This window comes from Primulina tabacum, chromosome 3, assembly GCF_025594145.1.
Source record: "Primulina tabacum isolate GXHZ01 chromosome 3, ASM2559414v2, whole genome shotgun sequence".
NCBI lineage: Eukaryota > Viridiplantae > Streptophyta > Magnoliopsida > Lamiales > Gesneriaceae > Primulina > Primulina tabacum.
In genome coordinates this window covers 44,684,315-44,709,641 of record NC_134552.1, presented here as the reverse complement: position 1 = coordinate 44,709,641, position 25,327 = coordinate 44,684,315, and the positions used below count along the sequence as shown (strand labels likewise).

At 41.4% G+C, this 25,327-nt stretch overlaps 1 protein-coding gene across 1 annotated transcript; it reads left to right on the top strand.

The window, feature by feature from the left end:
• Positions 1-14,578: 14,578 nt before the first annotated feature.
• Positions 14,579-20,024, top strand: LOC142541103 (tubulin alpha-3 chain-like). The gene is made up of 5 exons (XM_075647669.1): positions 14,579-14,832; positions 15,317-15,531; positions 15,743-15,942; positions 18,841-19,349; positions 19,526-20,024. The coding sequence occupies exons 1-5, from the start codon at positions 14,720-14,722 to the stop codon at positions 19,833-19,835; spliced, it is 1,347 nt and encodes a 448-aa protein (XP_075503784.1). The 5' UTR covers positions 14,579-14,719; the 3' UTR covers positions 19,836-20,024.
• The last annotated feature ends 5,303 nt before the right edge of the window (positions 20,025-25,327 follow it).

Below are 25,327 nucleotides of genomic sequence, written 5' to 3'. Positions count from 1 at the left end.
TCTCTGTACCCTTCAAAGTCAGTGGTTTGAACGACTGAAATCTCTTCAGTAGGGTTTCCATCGGAGTTGCTATGACATCCATCGGATTAGTCGAGGTACTACCCTGTTCTGGGATTCTTCGAGGAGGCATATCTGATTATCAAAAGGGTTAGCAACCAAATACAACAAATCTGTTTCAGTCCTCCTCTGATCATCTTACTGCTGATCAAGAATCGGTTCTGATTCATTCTCAACAACACATGTTTCAAATCAAATCAGATATTCAGGTAAACATGTATTAAAGCAATAAAACATGCAAGCATAGCAAAAGCAGGAAAGAAAACTCAATCTACCCCGCTCACTAGCTTCTATCTCACTCTAAGGAACCTACTGCTCTGATACCACCTGCTGTGGGGACCCGAACCTAATTCATTTTCTTAATCATTATTAGGATCAATTAATTAATATGGGTCTAAATTTTTTTTTTTTAAATATAAGAGTGCCCAATATATGAAATAATTCTTATTTCATTTACAAGATCAACATCCAGATCTAAAGTACAAGTCTTGTACAAAGTAAATCATAACAAACTACTGTTCATTCACTACATATCAGGTGATGAAACAAATCTACTTCTAAGTCTGGATCTCCACGCTAATCCTGCTCTCTTATCCTCTTCGTGACCCTGATCATGTCCCACCTGTTGTCATGCACACATACAAACACAAAAACAGCTGGATAACTCCGGTGAGAAATACATTCCCCATATAAACAATGTGTACATGCAATCATATAAACAGATATGCAAGCATGAAACAGATATCAATAACATGTATCAAAATCTGAAAGACATGAATCGAATGAAACTGTAAATAACACTGGACTCATCATCTCAGACTCGACTCATCTCTAATCTAGGGATCCCGGTTCCTGGATGATACTCACGGGAAATTTAGGGTCCGATTTCGGTAAGCGCCACTAGTACAGACGCAGGGTTTTGAAATGGTCATGAGCCTGAAATCACGTAGAAGACCGTTAGAAGAGGGCTAGGAGGGTGTCCTGGCGTAGCCCCTCCGACACTCAAGTCAGTGACAGAGGATATATGGGGGGAGAAGCTAAGGGTGCTGCTGAAAACAATATATTGAATGAATCAACTGAACACTCAAACCTGGTATTTATAGGAGAATACCTGGGCTCTTGATGGGCCTGTCTTCCATTTGGGCTAGGGATGGGTCAGAGGTATTGGGCCCATCCATGGGGTATCACCAGTCTATCCCTCCGGAGTCGAACTATAACGTAGGTTCAAAGTTCGATTAGTTGTGTTGTCCTCAGTTTACAAGGCGTGAGTTGTGCATTCTGCCCCTGCTTGATTGTAGGATCGCTTTATTCAAACCAGCACCTCGCTCTCGTCATACGACGCATCAATGCCCATCACCCTCGCCCGCAGCTCCGGCCGCTGCCTCGCCTGAGCCGCCGTCTCGCCCAACATCGTGCACCTTAGACACCACCTGGCTCGAGCTCAGCGCACGCCCAAGCCCTCAACGTCCAGCCACGCCCAGCGCGCCCTAGCCCTCCGCGCGTAGCCTCGCCCACAGCAGTCTAGCCCTCGCCCTGCCCCTCCTTCTCGCCCCTTGCCCCTTCCACCCCCCTCGCGCGCCTCGCCCCACCTGCTCGCCCCTCGCCCCACAGCCCAGCGTGCCTAGCCCTGTCCCTCCTTCTCGCCCCTTGCCCCTGCCACGCCCCTCGCGCGCCTCGCCCCACAGCCCAGCGCACAGCCCAGCGCGCCTCGCCCCTCGCCCCACAGCCCAGCGCGCACGAACCCTCGCCCCACAGCCCAGCGCGCCTCGCCCCTCGCCCCACAGCCCAGCGCACACGAACCCTCGCCCTACCCCTCCTTCTCCTTGCCTCGCCGCCCCTGCCATGCTCGCCCAGCCGCACGCTCGCCCGGTGCGCCTCTCGCCCCGCACGAGTGGTCGCCCAGCGCGCCACAGCCCAGCGCATCTGTTCGCCCAAGCGTCAAACATCGTTCTTTATCGACAAATCAAATAAATTTCTCTAACAAGGTATGCCCTTGTCGTCCCCATCTTCAAGGTCCTCTACTAACCTTTTGAAGGAAATTAATTTCCACTTCCCCGTGCCTTTGACTCCTCTGCTAAAATAGTCCTTAGCAGGAAAAATAAAACTTCAACCTCCTCAACTCCCTAACTCATCTGCTAGGCGATGCTTTAACAAGAAAATAAAACTCTCCCCTCATCATCTCTTAACTCTTCTGCTAATTCGGGTCTTAGCAGGAAAAATCAAACTCTCACCTCATTATCTCCTAACTCTTGTGCTAAGCCGAGCCTTAGCAGGAAAAATCAAACTCTCACCTCATCATCTCATAACTCCTCTGCTAAGCCGAGCCTTAGGAGGAAAAATCAAACTCACACCTCATCATCTCATAATTCCTCTGCTAAGCCGGGCCTTAGCAGAAAAATAAAAATTCTCCACCCTCACATTCTAACTCCTCTGCTAGGCGACACCTTAGCAGGAAAATAAAAATTCTCCACCCTCACCCTCTAACTCATCTGCTAGACGACGCCATAGCAGGAAAATAAATTTTAATTTCCAACTCATCCCAGTCTCCTCTGCTAGGCGATGCCTTAGCAGGAAAGTAAATGTTTCACCTCCTCACCCCTGACTCCTCTACTAAGATCAGCCCAAGTAGGTAAAGTTTAAATTTTCTCTTCTCCAACTCTTCTCCTCTACTATGCTCAGTCCAAGTAGGTAAATTTGATTTTTCTCTCTACTCCACTCTGCTCCTCTACTAGGCGACGCCTTAGTAGGAAAATTTTAATTTTCTCTTTCTGAACTCTGCTCCTCTACTAGGCGATGCCTTAGTAGGAAAATAAAATTTTTCTCCTCCCCAACTCTGCTCCTTTGCTAAGCGGTGTCTAAGCAGGAAAATAAAAATTCTCCACCCTCACACTCTACTCCTCTGCTAGGCGGTGCCTTAGCAGGAAAATAAAATCTTTCTCCTCCCCAACTCTGCTCTTCTGCTAGGTGGTGCCTTAGCAGGAAAATTAAATTTTTCTCCTCCCTAACTCTGCTCCTCTGCTAGGCGTTGCCTTAGCAGGAAAATTAAATTTTTCTCCTTCCTCACTCTGCTCCTCTGCTAGGCGGTGCCTTAGCAGGAAAATAAAAATTTTCTCCTCCCTAACTGTGCTCCTCTGCTAGGCGGTGCCTTAGCAGGAAAATTTAATTTTGTCTCTCCTCCACTCTGCTCCTCTACTAGGCGATGCCTTAGTAGGAAAAATAAAATTTAATTCTCCGCTTCCACTCTGCTCCTCTGCTAGGCGATGCCACAGCAGGAAAATTCAATTTTGTCTCTACTCCACTCTGCTCCTTTACTAGGAGATGCCATAGTAGGAAAAATAAAATTTAATTCTCCGCCTCCACTCTGCTCCTCTACTAGGCGATGTCATAGCAGGAAAATAAAATTCTTCTCCTCCACTCTTCTCCTCTGCTAGGCGATGCCTTAGCAGGAAAATAAAATTTAATTCTCAGCCTCCACTCTGCTCCTCTGCTAGGCTATGCCACAGCAGAAAAATAAAATTCTTCTCCTCCACTCTTCTCCTCTGCTAAGCGATGCCTTAGCAGGAAAAATTAATTCTCCTCCTCCACTCTGCTCATCTGCTAGGGGATGCCTTAGCAGGAAAATTTAACTTTTTCTTCTCCCAAACTCTGCTACTCTGTTAGGCGATGCCTTAGCAGGAAAATTTAATTTATTTCATCCTCACAATTCAACAACATCCACGAACCTAATATAAAAACTTGGATTTATTAAATTTCAACTGATAACATAAGACAAATTCAGAAACGAAATATAGCATAATTCAAGTCAAGATTAATATTCTCTAAGGTGGTAAGCGTTCCCGAGCCTCTTTAGAGCCTTGCTCGGCGCATTCTCCAACTTTCATCTATGCTCGTCTTGTACCTCCACAGGACAAAGTTACTCACTTCTTCCTTTCATAATCATGTTAAGCTCCACACGCGCTCTTTTTCCCTCCTCCCTCACTACCCCTTCATAACACTGACGCGCGACTTTTGGTCCCCACACAAGACTCCAACTCCTTTTCCCACAGGATACTTAAGCTTCTGATGATAAGTGGAAGCTACGGCTCTGAAATCCTTCAGGGCTGGCCGTCCTAGAATTCCATTATACGCTGAAAGGGTATCCACCACGGTGAACGCTATCATTTTTGTTACCCGCCGAGGATCAGTCTCCAAGGATAGGGGAAGCACAATCTGACCCAAAGACGGGATGACGTGTCCTACAAACCCGTACAGCGCGGTAGAGATCGGCTGAAACTCAAATCCTTCCACCTTTATTTGATCCAACGTGCTCTTGAACAAGACGTTCACAGGAGCTTCCATTATCAATAAATATCCTTGCCACATCATAATTGGAAATGGTGGCCGTCACCACCAAGGCAACGTTATGTGGAGTCACAATGCCTCGGGGGTCTTCCGGCCCAAAGCTGATGATGGGGTCTTGTGGTAAGCCTGCACCCATAGATATCTCAAAGTTCTCCAACCTTCTCCCATGTGCTATCCGAGCTCGCCCAGAGTCTCCATCAGTAGCATCGCCCGAGATCATTTGAATCATTCCTCTCGTAGGGTGGTTATCCTCATTCGTTCCCCTCCTCGGTTCGACAGGGCTCCTGAAGGATATCTTGACCTCGACCTTCCCCTCTCTGCTCCCCAACCCCCTGATTTATCCATGGAGGGCCCTGACCACGTCTAGGGGACAGGCGAGACCTCGGTCGACTTCCAGATGCGGATCCTTCTCGTCTGACCCGCGAAGGCAATATAGCACTGCACTCAACCCTTCATGACTTCTCCCACCTCCTCGCAGGTTCCCTCACCTCCATCATCTCGTCACCACTCATATCCAGGAGAACATGTGATGAGAATTGTCCTCTACTCTAGTTCTGTCCTCCTCTCTTTCCCCCGCACCCCTCTTCCTTCCTCCTATCTTCGCTCCCTCAACTCTACTTCCTCCGGGCAGGTTCTCCATCTTTCTGTACCGTTGGGTATCTTCAAAGTTTACATATTTCTCAGCTCGAGTCAACAGATCGTCATAGCTCGACGGAGACTTCTTGACCAGCGACTTGAAAAACTCTCCTCCCTTCAGTCCTTGTGTGAAGGCACTTATCATTATGTCAGAGGTAGCCGTTGGTATTTCCAGCGCTGCACTGTTGAAACGCTGGACAAATTCTCGCGAAGTTTCATTCTCTTGATGTTTCATCATGAAAAGGCTCAAATAATTTTTCTGGTGCCATTTGCTGCTAGCAAATCGGCGCAGGAAAGCGGTAGAAAAATCCTCGAAAGACCGTAAGGAGTTGGGTTGCTAGGTGTTAAACCATTGCTGGGCTGACCTCACCAACGTGCCCAAAAACACCTGCACCTGACCCCATCTGAATATTGATGTAACAGGGCCGCATTCTCAAACCTCCCCAAGTGTTCCTCGGGGTCAGCATGTCCATCGTACTCTCCCACATTCGACTGTCGAAAATTTGAAGGAGCCCTTCTTCTAGAATGGCTAGTGAAAAAGGACTTCTTTTCTTGGGTGACGGCGCTCTACTTCCCAACTGCTGCCTCAACATGTGTATTTCCTTCCACATCTCCCCTATCTCATTAACTTCCCCACTTTGGAGGGGCTGCGTCTCTTCAACCCGGCTCTGGTGGCCTCAACATTCTCTTCTCGCTTCCTGGCGAGCGGCCTGCTCTTCTACAAATATATACTCTTGATTCCTCTTCATGGCCTCATCCACTGTCCGGGTGATAAATTGGCCCAACTGTTCTAGGGTCAAGTTCCCCTTCCCACATTTCTCACTGGGACGGGTTTGCTCGACCCTTGTTTCGTGAAAGGGCTGCTCGGCTCTTGTCTCTTGACGAGGTTGTTCCTGTCTTGTCTCAAGATGCGGTTGTTCCTGTCTTGTCTCAACATGAGACTGTTCGGGTCCCCTCTAAGGACGCGACGATGGGAGGTAGCTCTTCTACTCCCTCTCTTGCCTACCATCTCTACGTCTCAACTCAAACTTCCCACAGACGGCGCCAAGTGATACTCACGAGGAAATTTAGGGTCCGATTCCGGGGCTTGTCATCCATTTGGGCTAGGGATGGGCCAAGGGTAGTGAGCCCGTCCATGGGGTATCACCAGTCTCCCCCTCCCGAATCGAACTGAATCGTAGGTTCAAAGTTCGATTAGTTTTGTTGTCCTTGGTTTATCGGCGACAAGGACGTACCGTATTAGAAAAATTTATTTTGTTTGCCGTTAACGAACGATGTTTGACGTTTGGGCGAACAGATGCGCTGGGTGAGGCGAGGAGAAGGAGGGGTAGGGCGAGAGTTCGTGTGGCGGCGAGGCGAGGAGAAGGAGGGGTAGGGCGAGGGTTCGTGCGCGCAGGGCTGTGGGGCGAGGGGCGAGCAGGCAGGGCGAGGCGCGCTGGGCTGGCAGGCGAGGCGCGCGAGGGGCATGGCAGGGGCAAGGGGCGAGAAGGAGGGGCATGGCAGGGGCGAGGGGCGAGAAGGAGGGGCAGGGCGAGGCGCGCTAGGCTGTGGGGCGAGGAGCGAGCAGGCGAGGCGAGGCGCGCGAGGGGCGTGGAAGGGGCGAGGGGCGAGAAGGAGGGGCAGGGCGAGGGCTAGGCTGCTGTGGGCGAGGCTACGCGCGGAGGGCTAGGGCGCGCTGGGCGTGGCTGCGCGTTGAGGGCTTGGGCGTGCGCTGAGCTCGAGCCAGGCGGTGTCTAAGGTGCACGTGAGAGATGTTGGGCGAGACGGCGGCTCAGGCGAGGCAGCGGCCGGAGTTGCGGGCGAGGGTGACGGGCATTGATGCGTCGTATGTTGAGAGCGAGGTGCTGGTTGGAATAAAGCGATCCTACAAACAAGCGGGGGAGAATGCATAACTCACGCCTTGTAAACCGACGACAACACAACTAATCGAACTTTGAACCTACGATATAGTTCGACTCGGGAGGGGGAGACTGGTGATACACCATGGATGGGCCCAATACCCCTGGCCCATCCCTAGCCCAAATGGAAGACAGGCCCATCAAGGGCCCAGGTATATTCTCCTATAAATACCAGGTTTGAGTGTTCAGTTGATTCATTCAATATATTGTTTTCAGCAGCACTCTTAGCTGCTCCCCCTATATATCCTCAGTCACTGACTTGAGTGCCGGAGGGGCTACGCCAGGACACCCTCCTGGCCCTCTTCTAACGGTCTTCTTCGTGATTTCAGCCTCATGACCATTTCAAAACCCTGCGTCTGTACTAGTGACGCTTGCCGAAATCGGATCCTAAATTCCCGCGAGTATCACTGGACATTGGCACAATATACCGAATCTCAGCAATAGAAGCCGATCTGCTCCTAAGCAAACATCGATATAAACCAAACATTCAGTGTCTTGGCACATCCGGCAAAGACTTGGCACCTCCGCCAATGACTAGGCACATCCGCCCATGACTCAATACATGCTTTGCTATAAATCAATAGACTAAGCATATCAATCTCATAAATTGCAAACATCAATGCAATAAAGTAAAGTATGTGGTTTTTGAGAAACTCAAGTCAAATCAAACTCGAGTCGTATCTTCCCGGATTTATACCTTTCTCTTGTCGATCTGACGAAGTCAAAGTCTCGAATTCGAATCTGAAAATACTCAATCTGGCAATGACAATATTGAGGAGTACAATATCAATATACAACTCAATCAATACTGGATATAATCAGAACTTAATCAAATTCTGTTTCAACGGCATAACGGCATAATCTCAATATACCCAGCAATACAGATATCAACAGATACCAATATCACTCATAATCAATCAATAAACTCAATCTGATATCAAATCTGCATAATCTCAATCAAATCAAATCTGAAAATGATAACAATTTCATATGGTATCCATTCTTCGATCCGGTTTCAATTATACCACGACAACAATCTCTGGAACACATAATAACAGTCATATCATGATTTCTTCCATATCAGATTTTCAACTCATATCGAAACATAAGAAAACTTACGACCAGTTGAAGCTCTTGTCGATAGAAGCACGGTACTGAAGTCGGATTGAAAATCTAACGGGCGGATTTACCACAAATCAAATTCTGGAATCAAAAACTTGAAGCTTTCCCATGAGGTGTCTCGTTCTTTTCTCTTGTTCCAACTGAAGAAAATGAGACATTATATATATCAAGTTGAATGCCAAGGATAGGTGGCTTCATCCTTGTGTTGCACGTCTCGCGCATATGCGCGACCTTCCTCGACGCATATGCGCGAGACCTAGTGGTCTCGGCAATCTTTCCTTCTTCAGCTCGTGCATATGCGTTTCTCTCCGGCGCATATGCGCGAGGTTCTCTGCCATACTCGCGCATATGCGCGGGTCCTGGTCGCGCATATGCGCGAGGTTCTCTTCCATACTCGCGCATATGCGCGGGTCCTGGTCGCGCATATGCGCGAGGTTCTCTGCCTACCTCGCGCATATGCGCCCTACTCGGTCGTGCATATGCGCGAGGCGTTCAGTCCTCGCACATAATTCAGTCTTCTCTCATCTTTCCCGGTTTGATACTTTCCGTCTTTTATCATATCAATTATCAATAAATCATTTCAGATTACAATAATCAAAATCTCGGGCATTACAAGCTGGTGGGCATGTGATGCCCGGTGTCGAAGAGGGCGGGGGGTGATCGTCGGTGCCATGAGGTTGCATGGACAATGAGCGACTCCTGGCAGGCTTCTAGGCTGAGGAAACATGGATGAACCGATCTTACACCGGAAAGAGAGGTATTTCGAAACTGTTTAGGTATGAGACTGTGCAGTTAAAGAGGTCTTAAAAGATTTGATTTGTATTACTCATATTAAGAAGATGCATTTTCTTTTCGGTAGCTCATCACATAAGAAATCCAAAGTTAAGCGTGCTTGACATGGGGCAATTTTGGGATGGATGACCTCCTGGGAAGCTTCCCAGGGTGCGTGTGAGTGAGGACATAAGCACGCTGGAAAGACTCGTCTTGGTACAGTGAGAACAGTCGTCGAATCTGGGGCGTCACAATATTGGTGGCAAACATAAGATAAAAATCCTCTCACAATTAGTATGAAGTTAAGCAACAAATAAAGTTACTAAAGGAGTGACAGTTTTATCATGCTCTAGCATTTTGACCATATCTCTCAAATTACTTAGTCAAATGGTAAAAAAAAAAAACATAATTCAAACAACTCAATTATCTACGTGTTTTGTTTTATGTGGAAAAGAAAATTCGGATGGGAAGATTTTCAAAAGTGATGTGTATGATGACATAATTTCTTGGAACACTAATGAAGACTTATGTGTAAAAAATTAATATTTTATTTATGGTTGTCTTCCCAAATTTGGCTATAAATAGGTATGCATTGTAATGTATTGAAATATCCCTCATTCTATGAATAAACCTCTGAGTTCATAATATTTATCTCTTTGTTTTTTCTTTATTTATTCATTTAAATATAATTAGCATGTTAATTTTATATTCAAAGTTTTATACTTTGAACTAGTGAGTAGCTAACTTCTCAAAGTTGATATGAAAAGGTGAAGCTCTTGGTATGATAATAAGGTTATTAAAAGGTAATAATCTATATTTTATATTATTTAATTATTATTTATTGTTTATGTTATATTTATTTAAGCATTATTATACCTTACTTATAAGTGGGAGTTTTGATTTATTGTTGCTATATGTTACACTAAATTCTTGGAATCATTTAAATGTTAGTTTGGTATTACCAACCATTTAAAGTGGATGCCTTGATTTATTAAATATGAATTTAACATAATATTAATTTCTTGGTAGCATTTAAATGTTAGTTTGGTATTACCAACCTTTTAAAGTGGGAACCTTGTTTTAGTGTTTACAAATATATATATAGCACAATAAATACTTGACAACATTTATAAGTTTTGGTATATATTATATACTTATAAGATAATAATATATAATATAATATAAATATGATTATTTAATATATTGGAATCATTTTATTAAGTGGATTTCAATGATATTCATAAATGTTAACTTTTTTAAAATACCAAGAGTGGATCCTCTAATCTCAACTACTTAAATTAAAATTTGAAACAATTAAAAATTACCAATTAAAGATTCAAACAATTAAAAGAAAAAAACAAAACAAAAAGACATTGTAGTGGACTTGTAATTACCTTAGCTTCTCTGTGGATTCGATATTCGAACTCACAGAATTATACTACTTGTGGACAACGTGCTCTTAGGAGTGCAACAATCAAAGTCGCATCAATCAGTCTGCGGTCGGGGAGCCTGCTAAGCCTGCTCCAGAAGTCAAGCCATGCCCTCGAGAACTCGAGTGGCTGCATCAAACGGCGGTGGTGGTGGTGGTCCTCTGCCACCTCCAGGAATATCATCCTCTCTGTCTGCGTTGGGGTCGCATCTGGGAGGCATGATATTTGAATACAGTCCAATTCTAAACGTAACACATCATGCAATTTAATCTAGATTTCAAAACATTTTATTCTTAAATAATAAAAGCAGCTAAACAGGTACTGAAAATCATAAATCATGTAATAATGCAGGTGATAGTAGTAAAAACATTTGAAACATAAAAGCTTACAGACTTGAGGATTGAAGACTGAGCTACAGAAGATGGCGGTGGCACAACCCTAAACAGAACCTTTGCTCTGATACCAACTGAAACGTCAACTAATTTAAAAGCTACTAATTTTTTTTAAAGGAAGCTAATACTCGAAAACTACTTTTATGCATGCATACAAGACTACTGGAAAATACGCCTTTGAACATAACCGTAATCAAATGACAATCAAAATACTGCAGTTTAACATTTTCCAACCGGCCAACATAAATATGCATAAAGATAAACAAGTAAAAATCCTGGATATCATCAACATGTAAATACCAACGTACAAAAATGTTCATGTCCACTCTAAACTCATAAAAACATGATGTGCGGAAAATATGGTCCTCGGTTCATGTGCGCACATCCAACCCTGCCTACTCAGTATTCGACACCTCCTATCTCCTGATCAATATACTCACCTACATCATTCACACCTAGTGAGTCTAAAGACTCAACACACCTGTAACGTTAATAGCAAGTATATATACCTAACATGCAACAGTGAAAAGTACTGTAATAAAAATACATTTCATGAACTTACCAAATCGTGTGTGTAACCATGGTCTATTAAAGCATAAACATTTCATAGCATATCAACATATCAACATATACGTGTTCGTTTTTCTTAATTTGAATTCCGTTCATCGGCTGTGACTTTCGTATCATCGTATTAGGCGATAGATCGATCTACGTATAACCGTGGTACCTGGCGGCGGGGACATCAGCGACAATATTAGCCATCCACTGAGCCTTGACCTTACATATCATCATATTAACATGTCATCATATTATTCATAACCAACTCCATTCCTTTAAAAAATGTCATCATATTCATCACTTAATAAAAAAATGCGTTTACATAACTTTTCTTCAAAACACGCATGCATCGTATTTTTCGTATTTACATAAAAATCTATATCTATAATATCATAAACATTTAAAACATGCAAAATCGCGTTCAGGGCTCGGCCAGGACCGCTAACTCTACCTGAAAATGACCGCATTTAAATCATAATTCAAAGATACCTAAACAAGCTTCGTATTAGCTACTTTATCACCCACTAAGCTCGATCATGACGACGTATTACTACTCAAACGAGACAATAGCACTTAAACCTAAAGCTTCTCAAATCCTGGACTAGCGCCTAGGCGCTGACGCTGTGGAGTTGCGGCACTTGGTTAACGCCTAGGCGCCCGACGTCAGCGCTGCAGCGCTACTAGTTCGAAGTCCAGGCGTTGCGGCTGAAAGACGTCCCAAACACCTCAAAGCCAACTTCTACCCTACTCTCAATCAAATCGAACCGGCCTCGAACCAACACTTCTTAGCCTACCTTAGGACCCTCCTAGACAGACTTAACCCCAACTTACAGCCCCATGCACGCCGCAATACACACACGACCGTTAGCCCTCAACAACACACCAACCGAGAACACACTAGCACCACTCACTCAATCAGTCTTTTCACTAACTCCAGCAATGTTCGAGCCACCCTAGGCCACAGATCAGACCCACCAGGGTTTGGTCTAGGGCTAGGGACGATCCTTTCTCAGCCGGCGCACCCAAATCTTCTGATCTAACCATATTGGCTCCAAAAACTCACAAGCACTGATCGGCCCTCACGTATTCTAACCTAACCCGACCAAACTTCGGCTCCAACACTTAATCCTCATCGCTCTCGACATTATCAGCTCCCTAGAAACACCAACCGATAGCCCCATACAAAACAATGCAAGAAAAGGTGGGTTATATGCATAAGAAAGCGAGTTTCATGAACAAAACGATACATAGAAGTAAAATCGTGCAGGGAACGAGTATTAAACATAAATTGCACATAAAACTAGCATGTATATATGATGTGAATGATGAAAAAGAAGGTACACAGCGTGCCTTGACGTTTAAGCGCTTGAAAACTTGAAAATCTACGCGCAAGACGCAAATCAGAGGGGCGGGGAGGAGTTTTTTTTTTTGAAAGCTCGAAGAGCTTTGGATTTGTTGTTGTCAGAACGTGGGGAGGCTGCTGCAAAAATGGAGGGGACGGTTACTGATGTTTAAGGAGTGATTATGGTTAATAAACTAGGTTAGGTTATTATAATTACCAACTAATGGGCCATAGATAATATTTTAAAAATGATTAAAAAGTCATGAGCCCATTATACATTAAAAAAAGCCTGACAAGCCAAATCACTCTCGAAAAATATTTCGTTTTGGTACAATTTTTGAAAATATTGTCCGAGCCCTCAAAAAGTCCCCTGATTTGATAAATTTGTGTACCGATTAAAAATATGACAAGGCAAGTAAAAATACCCATCGAGATCAATTTTCGAAAAACACCTTTAAAAAAACTTAAAATTATTAATTAAAATTAATCATTCAATACAAATATTTTTCCTGATAACCCCTGTTCTCCGTTCCTCGGTCGAGTGCGAAATGAAACTTAAAATCCTAATGCTTGAAACTTTAAAATAATCATGAAATGAAACCTACTCATGCAATATCCATGAAATAAATGCATAAAAATCATTAAACACATATTTTAAATAAAAATAAGATTGCATGCATACAGGTCACGTATATCGAATTTCTTGAACCTTACAATTATATTATACATATGCAAAGATATGTGCCCCATCTGCTAGTAAATATTAGAACTAAAATCAAGTCAAATTATTCGTAAGTAGCTCATGAGTGGTTTGGTCAAAACTTGAGTTGAATTCTAGTAGCTCGACTCTTCACTCGAGTTGAGTTCGAGTTTTACTCGAGTAGCTTGCTACAAGTCGAGTTCGAGTTTTAGTTATATCTATTAGAGAAGTTCGCGAGCTAATCGAGTGATTATATGTTATATTTACTTTTTAAAAAATATATAATTTTAGGGTATTTTGGTCAATGCAAATACAAAATTTAAACCGTAAAATTTTTCAAGCTCGAGCTCTATTATGTTACAAATAATTTTGAGCTTTCGAGTCTAATTAATTTGATAATTTCACAATTCGAGTTTGAACTTGAAAGTAATAATCGATCACGTTCGAGTAGGGGTGGGCAACGGTCGGTTTGGTCCGGTTTTACTCTACAACGGTTCGGGTTTTTCGGTTTTCGGTTTTGAATATCTCTAGTCCAAAACCAAACCATTTTATTACGGTTCGGTTCGGTTTTTTTGTAATACGGTTCGGTTTATACGGTTGGCTAAAATTTGTTGAGAAATAAAATTATATGTCACTTTATGCCTTTAAAATCTAAATCATAGTATTTTTCAAATATTTAATTTGTGAGACTTAATCTTATATATATATAACATGTGTTGTGTACAAACATGTCATACGAATATAATAACAATATATAACTAATTAACCATGTAAACACGAAAAATGCATGAATCCAACGGAATATTCAGTAATAAGAATGATAACAAGGTGTCAACCAGCTTGAATGGAACACAAATAATCTTACGAAAATATTAAAGAAATATATACAGAAAAAAGAGAAAACGTCGACTGATGAGTGGTAAGAAAAGAGAGAAAACGATCAGATTGAAAAATTGAGGGTTAATGATACTAAATTCCTAAATCTGAATAGGTCCGTTATACATAAAAAGTCTTATACTTACCAATAATATGGCCCATTATACATAAAAACCTTATATTTAACAATAATATGGCTGGTTCGATTTTTCGGTTTTTTTGGGGATTAAAACCGAAAACCGAACCGAAAAACCGAACTTCATAAATTTTAAAACCATAATCGACCGAAAAACCGATAAAACCGAACCATTTAAACCGAATTATTCGATTCGGTCGGTTTTATCGGTTTTTCGGATTTTATGCCCACCCCTACGTTCGAGTCGACACACATTTATATATGGATTGATGGATCGGGCTCGGATTTGGGTATCCTTGGGTCTCTACCCAATTAGGATAACGATATTTGGGTCCCACAATGGCCATTTCCAACCTACCATCTCTATCACCTTTTCCCCTGGTTTCTCTCTGTAGAAGATCGTAGATATTTTTCCCAATTCTATTACCGATCGAGAGAGAATACGGGTGAAATCTGAAAGATGAGAGAGATCATTAGCATTCACATAGGGCAAGCGGGGATTCAAGTTGGGAATTCGTGCTGGGAGCTCTATTGCCTTGAACATGGCATTCATCCTGATGGGATGATGCCTAGGTTCGTATTTAATTTTGGCTTTGTGGGGTTTTTTTTTCTCTTGTGTTTAACATATTTTCTTGCAAATTTGTCGTTATTTGTGTTGTTTTATGTTCCGTAATAAGCAATCGTTTACATTTTTATCTTGTTCTAATGGACTGAAAGTTTTTTACCATAAATTTCCCCTCTTTCGTATGATATAATTAAATGTGTGGGTGATTTTTTTGTTGAGTCTGAAGAGGGCTGGAAATGGGATGAATTTAAGTTATTTATTCTCTCTCCCCAAGTGAAATTCAACCACAACAGGAACCCAAAGAAAAATCAATAATAATCTTATCAAATGTGATTTTCGTAAATTTCAATTTCGTGATGGTTTGAAAAAAGGACTAGCTAACCATTTTCTGAATCAGATATGATCACATTTTTGTTTTATTTGCTATAAAATATTTTTCAAGTTCAAGAATTTCGAAATCGGGCACATAAATTATTTGTGTATTTGTTGCAGCGACACTTCTGTTGGGGTGGCACATGATGCTTTCAATACCTTCTTCAGCGAGACTAGCTCTGGAAAGCATGTCCCAAGAGCTATTTTTGTTGATCTTGAACCCACAGTTATTGATGAAGTTCGGACAGGGACTTATCGCCAGCTCTTCCACCCAGAACAGCTCATCTCTGGAAAAGAAGATGCCGCCAACAACTTTGCTCGGGGACATTATACAGGTAATGTAGCAATAGCATTGTTATTGCATAGCTAATAATGCTTGTATTCATTGACATATCAACGAGGATTTCTTTGTAACATGTATGATAGTTTTAGTTTAGATACTTTATGAATATCTGATATCCAGTGCTTATTATGGTGAATTTAATTGGCGTACAATTTAATTACGAGCTAGTTCTAATGTGATTGGTAATAATGGTGTATTTGCAGTAGGAAAGGAGGTGGTTGATCTTTGCCTGGATAGAGTGAGGAAGTTGGCTGACAACTGCACAGGTTTGCAAGGGTTTTTGGTTTTTAATGCCGTAGGTGGTGGTACTGGTTCAGGATTGGGTTCTCTGCTATTGGAACGTTTGTCAGTGGAATATGGAAAAAAGTCAAAGCTTGGATTCACTATTTACCCATCTCCTCAGGTGCGCTCAAGCAGTTCTTGATTCATTTTGAAACGTCCACTCATTTTAAAACTCCACTGAATTATTATTATTATTGTTATTAATTTCTTTTTAAGGTATGACCGAAAATACACACACCTCAACATTTAAATAAGTTAAACATGCGTTTTAAAAGGTCATCCTACCTCTGAATAAAAATAACTGCAGTTAGTTAAATCTTAAAATAAAATCAATCTCCTAGTCTACTGTTTTAAGAGAGAAACTCGAATAGATACCAAAAGTCTGATGAATCAATAACGTATAACTAGATTCAAAAACATTTAACCATACTGCTTAAACCCATGTCTCATAAACATATTATGCGGAAGAAATGCTAGGTCCTCGGGTTTTCACGTGCACCCCCAGCTTAGCTTACTCAGTCTTCAATGCCTCAAGTCTCTTCAACCGTAAGATCACCTGAATCAATCACACCTAGTGAGTCTAAAGACTCAACACACCTGAACCGTTATAACAAGTACATATACATATCATGAAGTAGTGAAAAGTACAGTAATTAAAATATCTTTCATGATCTTAAAAGCCTAAGCTTAAACGTAACGTGTCAAAGCATAAATGTGTCCAAAACATATCTCATCATAGCAACATATACGTGTTCATTTTCTTTATTTGAATTCAGATCATTAGTTGTGACTTTCGTATCATCGTATTAGTCGATAGATCCATCTACGTATAACCGCGGTACCCGACGGCATGGATACCAGCAACAGTATTACCCATCTACTGAGTCTTGGCCTTACATGTCATCGTATTAATCGTATTCATATTAGTCACAACCAGCTCTCATCCTTCAAAACATATCATTATATTCATCACTTAAAAAAATCATGCATATACGTAAATTTGCTTAAAATCAAGCATGCAACATATTTTTCATATTTCCATAAAAAGTAATGTTCGTGATAACATAAACATTTAAAACATGTCAAATTGTGATCAGGGCGCTACCAGAGCTGCTAACTCGTCCCGGGTGCAAAATGGTCATTTTGCCACTGGACACCCTAATTGACCATTTTACCCGTCCAACTCAAAATTTCGACCCGAAGCCCAGCAAACTCCTTAAAACGTCTCAAATCATATTTACCATCGCATCCTAGATGTAAACTCGAGCCCATTCAGTAACTTTTATAATTCATTTTAAAACTTGGACCGGGGTCCCGGTTTAACCCGAATCAACCCGAAATTCAACCAAATCTTTCCAAACTTAAAACACAACTTAAACACACCGTACCAGCCCCTAACCAACCATATTCCCGCTATTTTGGACCCCCTAAACTCGGCTGCAACCTGCTGGAAAAATCTGTACGTATAACCCTAACCCTAGTTGCACCGCTAAGCCAAATCTTCGATTCTACGCCTAACTGACATGGATCAGCCCCGAACCAACAGTTCCTAGGACCAAGAGCAGGCCGTGGAACCCCTCCTGGACCAGCCCTACTCACTGCCTACTGCCCTTACGATCGGGATCGCTCAAACTCCCCAAAAACTTGACCTATCACGTCCTCAAGCTTCGATCCAAGCCTAGCCCTTCTACCAGCGGACCATTCCCAGCCCTGAAACAGGCCCAACACGACCTGAACCAGCGCTGGAACGAGCCATGCACGGCTGCCCTCTTCCTTTTACCCAATCTAGCCATTCGAACCCTAGAACCAAGAGGTCACCATCGGCCCTTATCCCTTTCGATCCAGAACTGATATCACCCTTAAACACCATCTAAACCTGCTGTAAAATGCTCCCTAAAACTCAAAGATCCGGCAGCCCCTCACCATGTCAAAAATGCGAGCATCATGGCATAAAATATGCATATTTACGTGTAAAAATCATGTAAACTCAATGCACAATGATAGATTTTTGTAATATCATGCAAAAACCATTCAAAACACATATCATGATGTGATTGATGAGAAGGAGGTATAGGACGTGCCTTTGCGTTTTTACGCTCGAAAACTTAGAGACAATTGTGTAGAACGTGCACCGGAGAGATGGAGAAGATATCATTTGAAAAACCTTGAGGATTATTCGAAGTGCTGCTGTATTTTTTCGAGAGGAAGCTGCTGCTGAATATGGAGGGGGCGGCCAAGTGAAGGGGTGGAGTGTTTAGGGTTTTGAAGGTAGGTTTTAATAAAATAATAAGTGTATAATGGGCCCTTAATTAAAATAATGAAGTCTGGTAGAATTTTTGGCCCATTATGCATTAAATGATCCCATTAAGCCCATGAACACTCCCGAGAAATATATCATTTAGGTACGTTTTTGAAAATATTGCGAACCCTCAAAAAGTCCTTCGACTTGATAAATTTGTGTACCGGTTTAAAATATGACGTGATGAGTAAAACTACTCTACAAAAGTCCATTTTCAAATATCACCATTATTTACACCATATATTAAATAATTTAAAATAATTATTTAATAAAAATATTTTCTCTAAGTATTCCCGGTCTCTGTTCCTCGTTCGAGCGCGAAAAACTACTAAAAACCCTTATACATGAAATTTTAATAAACCAATAATTAAAACCACATATCCATGTCTCAATCATGCATTTAATGCATTAAAAATAAATTAATTAAAATACATAAGAAATTTAATAACTTGCATGCATGTGGTTTACGTGAACCTTCAAATTTTTGGGATGATGCATATTTCATGTGGACTTCCTTCAGTGGACCTTTTTTTAAGAAAAATTTCGTGAAGTGCAATAAGTCGCTTCTCTAGAGAGATAATTTTTTAATTCGTGAACTAGTAAAGCTAAACTCCTTGTAATGATATTACTGTATCATCATTCTTTTAAGTTCGGTAATTCTCAGTATGGACTGTCGGACAAATGAGTAGAATTGTAATTTCAGGTTCATTCCAATTGCAGGTCTCCACAGCTGTTGTTGAGCCTTACAACAGTGTTCTCTCAACTCATTCCCTTCTCGAGCATACAGATGTGGTTGTGCTCCTGGACAATGAAGCCATTTACGATATATGCCGAAGGTCATTAGACATAGAAAGGCCTACATATACCAATTTGAACCGATTGATTTCCCAGATCATATCATCCTTGACTACTTCTTTACGATTTGATGGTGCCATTAATGTTGATATTACTGAGTTCCAGACCAACCTCGTCCCATATCCTCGGATCCATTTCATGCTATCATCTTATGCTCCCGTCATCTCAGCTGAGAAAGCATATCATGAACAACTATCAGTCCCTGAGATCACAAATTCAGTTTTCGAGCCATCGAGTATGATGGCAAAATGTGATCCAAGACATGGGAAATACATGGCATGTTGCTTGATGTACCGTGGAGATGTTGTTCCCAAGGATGTCAATGCTGCTGTTGCTACCATTAAAACCAAACGAACTGTTCAGTTTGTTGACTGGTAAGTAAATTTCTTGTAGCTTCTGGACAATGGTGGCTGGTGATGGCACTTAACTATCAATTTGCATTCGTTGAACTGTCTAAATTTATAATGATGTTATGTTCACGATTAATTATAAAATGAGTTGTCACATAAAATTACCCTTTCTGAAATCAGTTGGCCCGTGGACTCAACAGGTGCCCAACTGGCTTCAAGTGTGGAATCAACTATCAACCTCCAACTGTGGTACCTGGAGGTGATCTTGCCAAAGTGCAACGAGCAGTGTGCATGATCAGCAACAACACAGCAGTCGCCGAAGTTTTTTCGCGTATTGACTACAAATTTGATCTCATGTATGCCAAGAGGGCATTTGTTCATTGGTATGTAGGTGAAGGAATGGAGGAGGGGGAGTTCAGCGAAGCCCGTGAAGATTTGGCTGCTCTCGAAAAAGACTATGAAGAAGTTGGTGCCGAAGGTGCAGATGACGAGGAGGAAGGCGAAGAATAGTAACAATTATTCATTGGCACCTTTCAAGTACAAGTTTGTTGAATTACTGATGTTGGCTACTCTCCCAGTTGCCTGCGTAATTACATTTATGAATAATATCATGTTGTGTATTGCTGTTTACCAACTTCTGTGTGAAAAATTTCAGGAGAACCTAAAAAAACATATGAAGTATTGTAACTTGGTGCTGGACATCATATTGTACGGTTAAATGCATTTAAATTCATAAGACAAAGAAGTAAGCAGGAGGCAATTATTGTTGAGCTTCTGTGACGCTCAAAGGGTTTGGCTACTGATCGAGACCGACTTTAAAAAATCGAACTAAGCTTGTAATAACGTAACAAATCGAATGTTTTTATGAACTAACCAAATTTCTTAGCCAAATTGGAATAGCTATGTATGAAACTTAACTTTTCGACTGTGGCTTTCAGTAGCCAAGGCGAAATCAAATAAACCAAATTTACTGAATTGTCCATTCTGATTTGCTTAATAAATTATGTTTGGTTGAAGATTCGTCCACTCAGAAAGCAGGCTTAAAATGAAGGAACTATCTTTAGGGCTGCGGATATTTTAATGCAATTGAATTCGACTCGAACGAATGATATCCAACTGTTACTTGCCTAAATCAATCTGGCTACTTTGTTAATTGTTTGATTAGTATGATTAGAATAGGATTGCTCTTAACATAAAGGGAAAGGTGTAACCAACCGATGCTCACTTTATGACAGCATAAAAATAGTTTTTTTTTTTTTTGAAAATAGCATAAAAATAGTTTCAAAATACCATATTAATGCACTAATAATCAAATGCTTGATCTCCAAATACGAAAGAAAGGTTTACAGAATATGATTTTGGTACCACCAAGACAAGACAAAAGGATCCTAGCTCAAAATATAGCCGAACTCGGTAAAGTCCCAGAAACCGCAGCTGTTAACACGAAAAGAAACAGAGAGCTGAAACACGTGGCTGTTTGCCATATGTACAAGCATCTATCAGTCGTCACTCATCACCAGATCCATGTTTTCTTATACTTGTGAACTCCAGGTTCTTGTTCTCCATTTCTACTGAAACCAGATACAAACTGTGGTTACTTCAGATAAAGAAAATGATTCAAACACAATTAGGATCAGCGATCTCACACACCAACCATGAGGCTCCACTGTTTCTGGTGAGGGAGTCTTGAACTAAGAGTTCAATACATCTGCACTAAATAAAAGATGGACACACTTAAAAACTAAGTAGCCCACCAGCATATGTCTTACATATAAAAAGGAATAGACATTAGTGATCATGCTGGTAGAAGCATTATTAGACAAGTAGAATTGGATATTTATCCCAAATGTTAGGAAATGTAAAATTAAAAAGCATTACTTTCCAAGTATCCTTCATGTAGATTTGTTGGATCAGTCGCATCACTGCTTAAAGAATTGATGAATGCGTCACCCTTTAGCAGACAAGTCCACTTAACAATCGTATGAACCGGGATTGAAAGCCAAACTACCACCATAACCAGCTTTTCTAGTGATAACACTCCTGTCAGTTTGAGTCATCGTGGCATCTATCACGCTCCGAGACTGAAGTGTGAAACATCCGGTATTAATCACAATCACATAATCGTAAAACAACAAGTCTCGTTGCATAGTATATACTAAAACCAGTCTATTTCATAAATAGCTCAAAATAATATTGTCTTTACAATGAAAAACTCCAAAAAAAATAGCATTACGGAAGCGTGTTACAACTTAATAAAATAATTTTGAAATAAATGACTAAACTAAATTCGTCAAGATCGAGAATTTTAGAGTCCAAGGGTAAAATGATTATTTTATTTCTCGGGTAGTACGAAAGGTCTGGAAGTGTCCTGAAGAATCATAATACATGCTAAATGATATTTTAAAATAATTATGATGAAAAGATGGTATTTTTATAATGTATACTAAAGCGGTACGATTCTTCCAGAAAAATGATATTTTACGAATTTTGAAAGATACGATATTTTATAAATAAAATGAAAGAAAATTTTTTGAAGGATGTGAATTGACTGTGACAAACATAATATGATATGATATTGTTGGGGTATCGTGAGGGAGAAGGCCCCAGAGGGAGCCCATTTACGGCTGAAGGCCCAGAGGAAGTCCGACGATCGTCTTTTCCACTTTTGGCGAGGCCCAACGCCCGCCCTCATGTACAATGATGAGCTAAGACTGATCAGTCGACCACATGATGATACGCTTACAGCTAATAACTTTCAAGAATCAAACTTCACCAAAAACGATATATAATGATGGAAAGCTTCACGATTTAACGACTTATTATTTATTTACGCTTACAAATTTATGCTAGCTATTTTAAATAAAAGTATGATTTTTACGCATGTGCCTGTATATGTATTATTTTTTACTCATGGTTAGAACGTGCTGAGTCATTAGACTCACTAGGTTTGGATGGTTTTAGGTGAGGCTGATTTTGAGAGAGGAGCTGACGCTTGAGTGGATCGAGTGCGGCAGTACACTCCCAAGAGATATTTATTTTTCGCACTTATTTAGTATTTTAAAGTTTACGAAAATATTTTGATGATTATTTATTTAGATATTTTATGCTTTATTTAGTAGTCTAGTTTTGAATTTTTTTAAAAGTTGACGTATGATTTTGGTGGTTGACGATTTATGGATTTTTATTCATTTGAGATTTTTAAATGTTGAGTTTGATTTTAAATGAGTGTTTCGAATTTTATTATTACAAAAAAAATTTATTAGGATTTTAAAGTATAAAAGTAAGGGACGTTTCAGTTGGTGTGAGAGCGAAAAATCCCAAAAGGGTTGTGTTACTGCCACTCCGAGAAGCTCAAAAGTTACGCCTCAAGTCTGTGAGTTTTACTGGTTTAAGATTTATATGCTGAGTTTAAATGTTTATATAATACATGAATTAAGAAGCTAGACGTAATTTTAAATTTAAATGCATATTGGTTACGTGGTTTGGACGATATGTACATATATGCCTCCTAGACGATTTCTTCGTAGAGATAGTGAGGATATGCAGGAGGAGGAGATTCTACCGCCTCCACCTAATCAGGATGCTAGTGCTCGTGTGCTAGCCGATATAGTTTGATTACTGGAGCAGCATGTTGGGAATGCTGCGAGGGTCCGACCTGAGGCGGTTTATGAGCGGTTTAGGAAGATGGATCCCGAGGACATTTCTGGCACTACTGATCCATTCGTGGCTAAGGGATGGATTAGGTCTTTGGATGTGATTTTTAGGTATATGGACATGGCGGATTTGATTGGATTCGTTGTACCATTTATTTGCTGAAGGGCGACGCTTTCTTATGGTAGGAGGGAGCGTAGCGAGGAGTGAATCTGGCGACATTGACTTAGAAGGACTTCAAGAGGGTATTCTTCGAGAAGTATTTCACCGTCGATGTCCGTTCGAGGTTGAAAATAGAGTTATGATTCTCCGCCAGGGAGATTCGTCTGTTGCTGAGAATGTTAAGAAGTTCTATAGGGGTTGTCACGTTGTGCCCCTAATCGCAAATGACGCTGCTGAGAAGCTGAGACACTTCCTAGATGGTCTTAGGCCTACTGTGCGCTGGGATGTGCTGTTGGAAGACCCGACAAGTTATAATGATTGTATTACGAGGGCCTTCAGTGCAGAGCAGTTGCTTACAGATATTGAGTGAGAGATGCAAAGAAAGAGGCCACCTCCACAGCAGCAGTCACAGCAGAGCAAGAAGCCATTTACGGGACCACCGAAGCGCCCGAGCCAGCAGAAACCGCAGGGGCAGCCACCAAGGGAAGCTGTCCCGAAGACTGATGAGAAACCGTACTGCAAGAAGTGCAATCGCCATCACTTTGGAAAGTGCATGTGGGGCACCTACAAGTGCTTCATGTGCGGAGAAAGCAGGCATAAGGGTGCTGATTGCCTGAAGCAGAAGCAGCCCACCACTGGAAGGGCTTATGTGATGTATGATGAGCAAGCAGATCCAGACACTATGCTTATTGGAGCAAAGCATTCTTTCATATCAGAATCCTTCGTGAACCGATTGGAGATCTTACCGGAGGACGCGGAGTCGGGTTTCAGAGTCACAATGCATTCATGCGAACATATGATTTCTACAAGCATGGTTAAGGATGTGGAGCTCAAGTTGCAGAGGAATATCGTTCGAGCAAACCTTATTGTATTATCAATGCCCGAGTTTGACATTATTTTGGGCATGGATTGACTCACACTGAACGAAGCTAATATCGAATTCCGGAGGAGGTCAGTATCTATTAGACCGCCCAAATGGTAAAGCATTCATCTTTGAGGTGGTGCAGAAAAATTAAATGCCGCACATTATTTAACGCATTCACGCGAAAAAGTTTATCCGAAGAGGCTGCCAAGGTTTTCTTGCTAGTATTATATCCATACCCAACAGTTGCAGTCAATTGATAGATGATGTGGAAGTTTTCAAGGACTTTCCGGATGTATTCCCTGACGATATTTCTAGCATCACACCCAAGAGATAAGTTGCTATTGAGTTGATGCCTGACACTGTACCGATATCTAAGGCACCATATCGTCTAGCGCCTTCTGAGATGAAAGAGTTAAAAGATCAAAATCAAGAGCCGCTAGACAAAGGATTCATTTGCCCTAGTTTCTCTCCATGGGGCGCGCCGATAGTGTTTGTGAAGAAAAAGGATGGGAGTATGAGTCTCTGCATCGATTATCGAGAACTGAATAGAATGACAGTGAAGAAAAAGTATCCATTACCCCAAATCGTGGATTTATTTGATCAGTTGCAAGGAGCTTCGGTATTTTCAAAGACAGATCTTCGGTCAGAATATCACCAGCTGAGAGTAAAGGAGGCAGATGCACATAAGACGGCTTCCAAAACGCGTTATGGGCATTATGAGTTTCTGGTGATGCCTTTTGGACTGACTAATGCCCAGTGATCTTCATAGATCTCATGAATCGCGTATTTCAGCCCTACCTCGATCAGTTTATTATTGTCTTCATCAATGATATTTTGATCTATTCCAAGAGCCGAGAGGAGCATGATCGAAAATTATATGCAAAGTTCAACAAGTGCGAGTTTTGGCTAGAAAAAGTGTCATTCCTAGGCCACATCATTTCGAGTGAAGAAATATAAGTCAACCCATCTAAGGTCGAGACAGTTAAAGAGTGGTCAGTGCCTAAAAGTGTAACAGAAATCCGCAGTTTCTTGGGTTTGGCTGGCTACTATCACAAGTTCATCAAGGGTTTTTCATCCATGGCTGTATCCTTGACATCCTTGAAGAAGAAGAATGCGAAATTTGTATGAGGATCGGAGTGTCAAAACAATTTTGATCAGTTAAAGCAAGCACTCACTACCGCGCCAGTTCTAGCTATGCCGACAGAACAAGAGGAATATTTGTTATATACAGATGCTTCGAAGCTAGGATTGGGTGCAGTTCTCATGCAACACGATCGAGTCATAGCGTAAGCGTCTAGACAGTTGAAAATCCATGAGAAAAAAT

Coding starts and splice junctions, on each gene's coding strand:
- LOC142541103 (XM_075647669.1), top strand. CDS start 14,720: ATGAGAGAGATCATTAGCATTCACATAGGGCAAGCGGGGATTCAAGTT. Junction 14,833..15,316: donor CCTGATGGGATGATGCCTAG/GTTCGTATTTAA, acceptor TATTTGTTGCAG/CGACACTTCTGTTGGGGTGG. Junction 15,943..18,840: donor CTATTTACCCATCTCCTCAG/GTGCGCTCAAGC, acceptor TTCCAATTGCAG/GTCTCCACAGCTGTTGTTGA.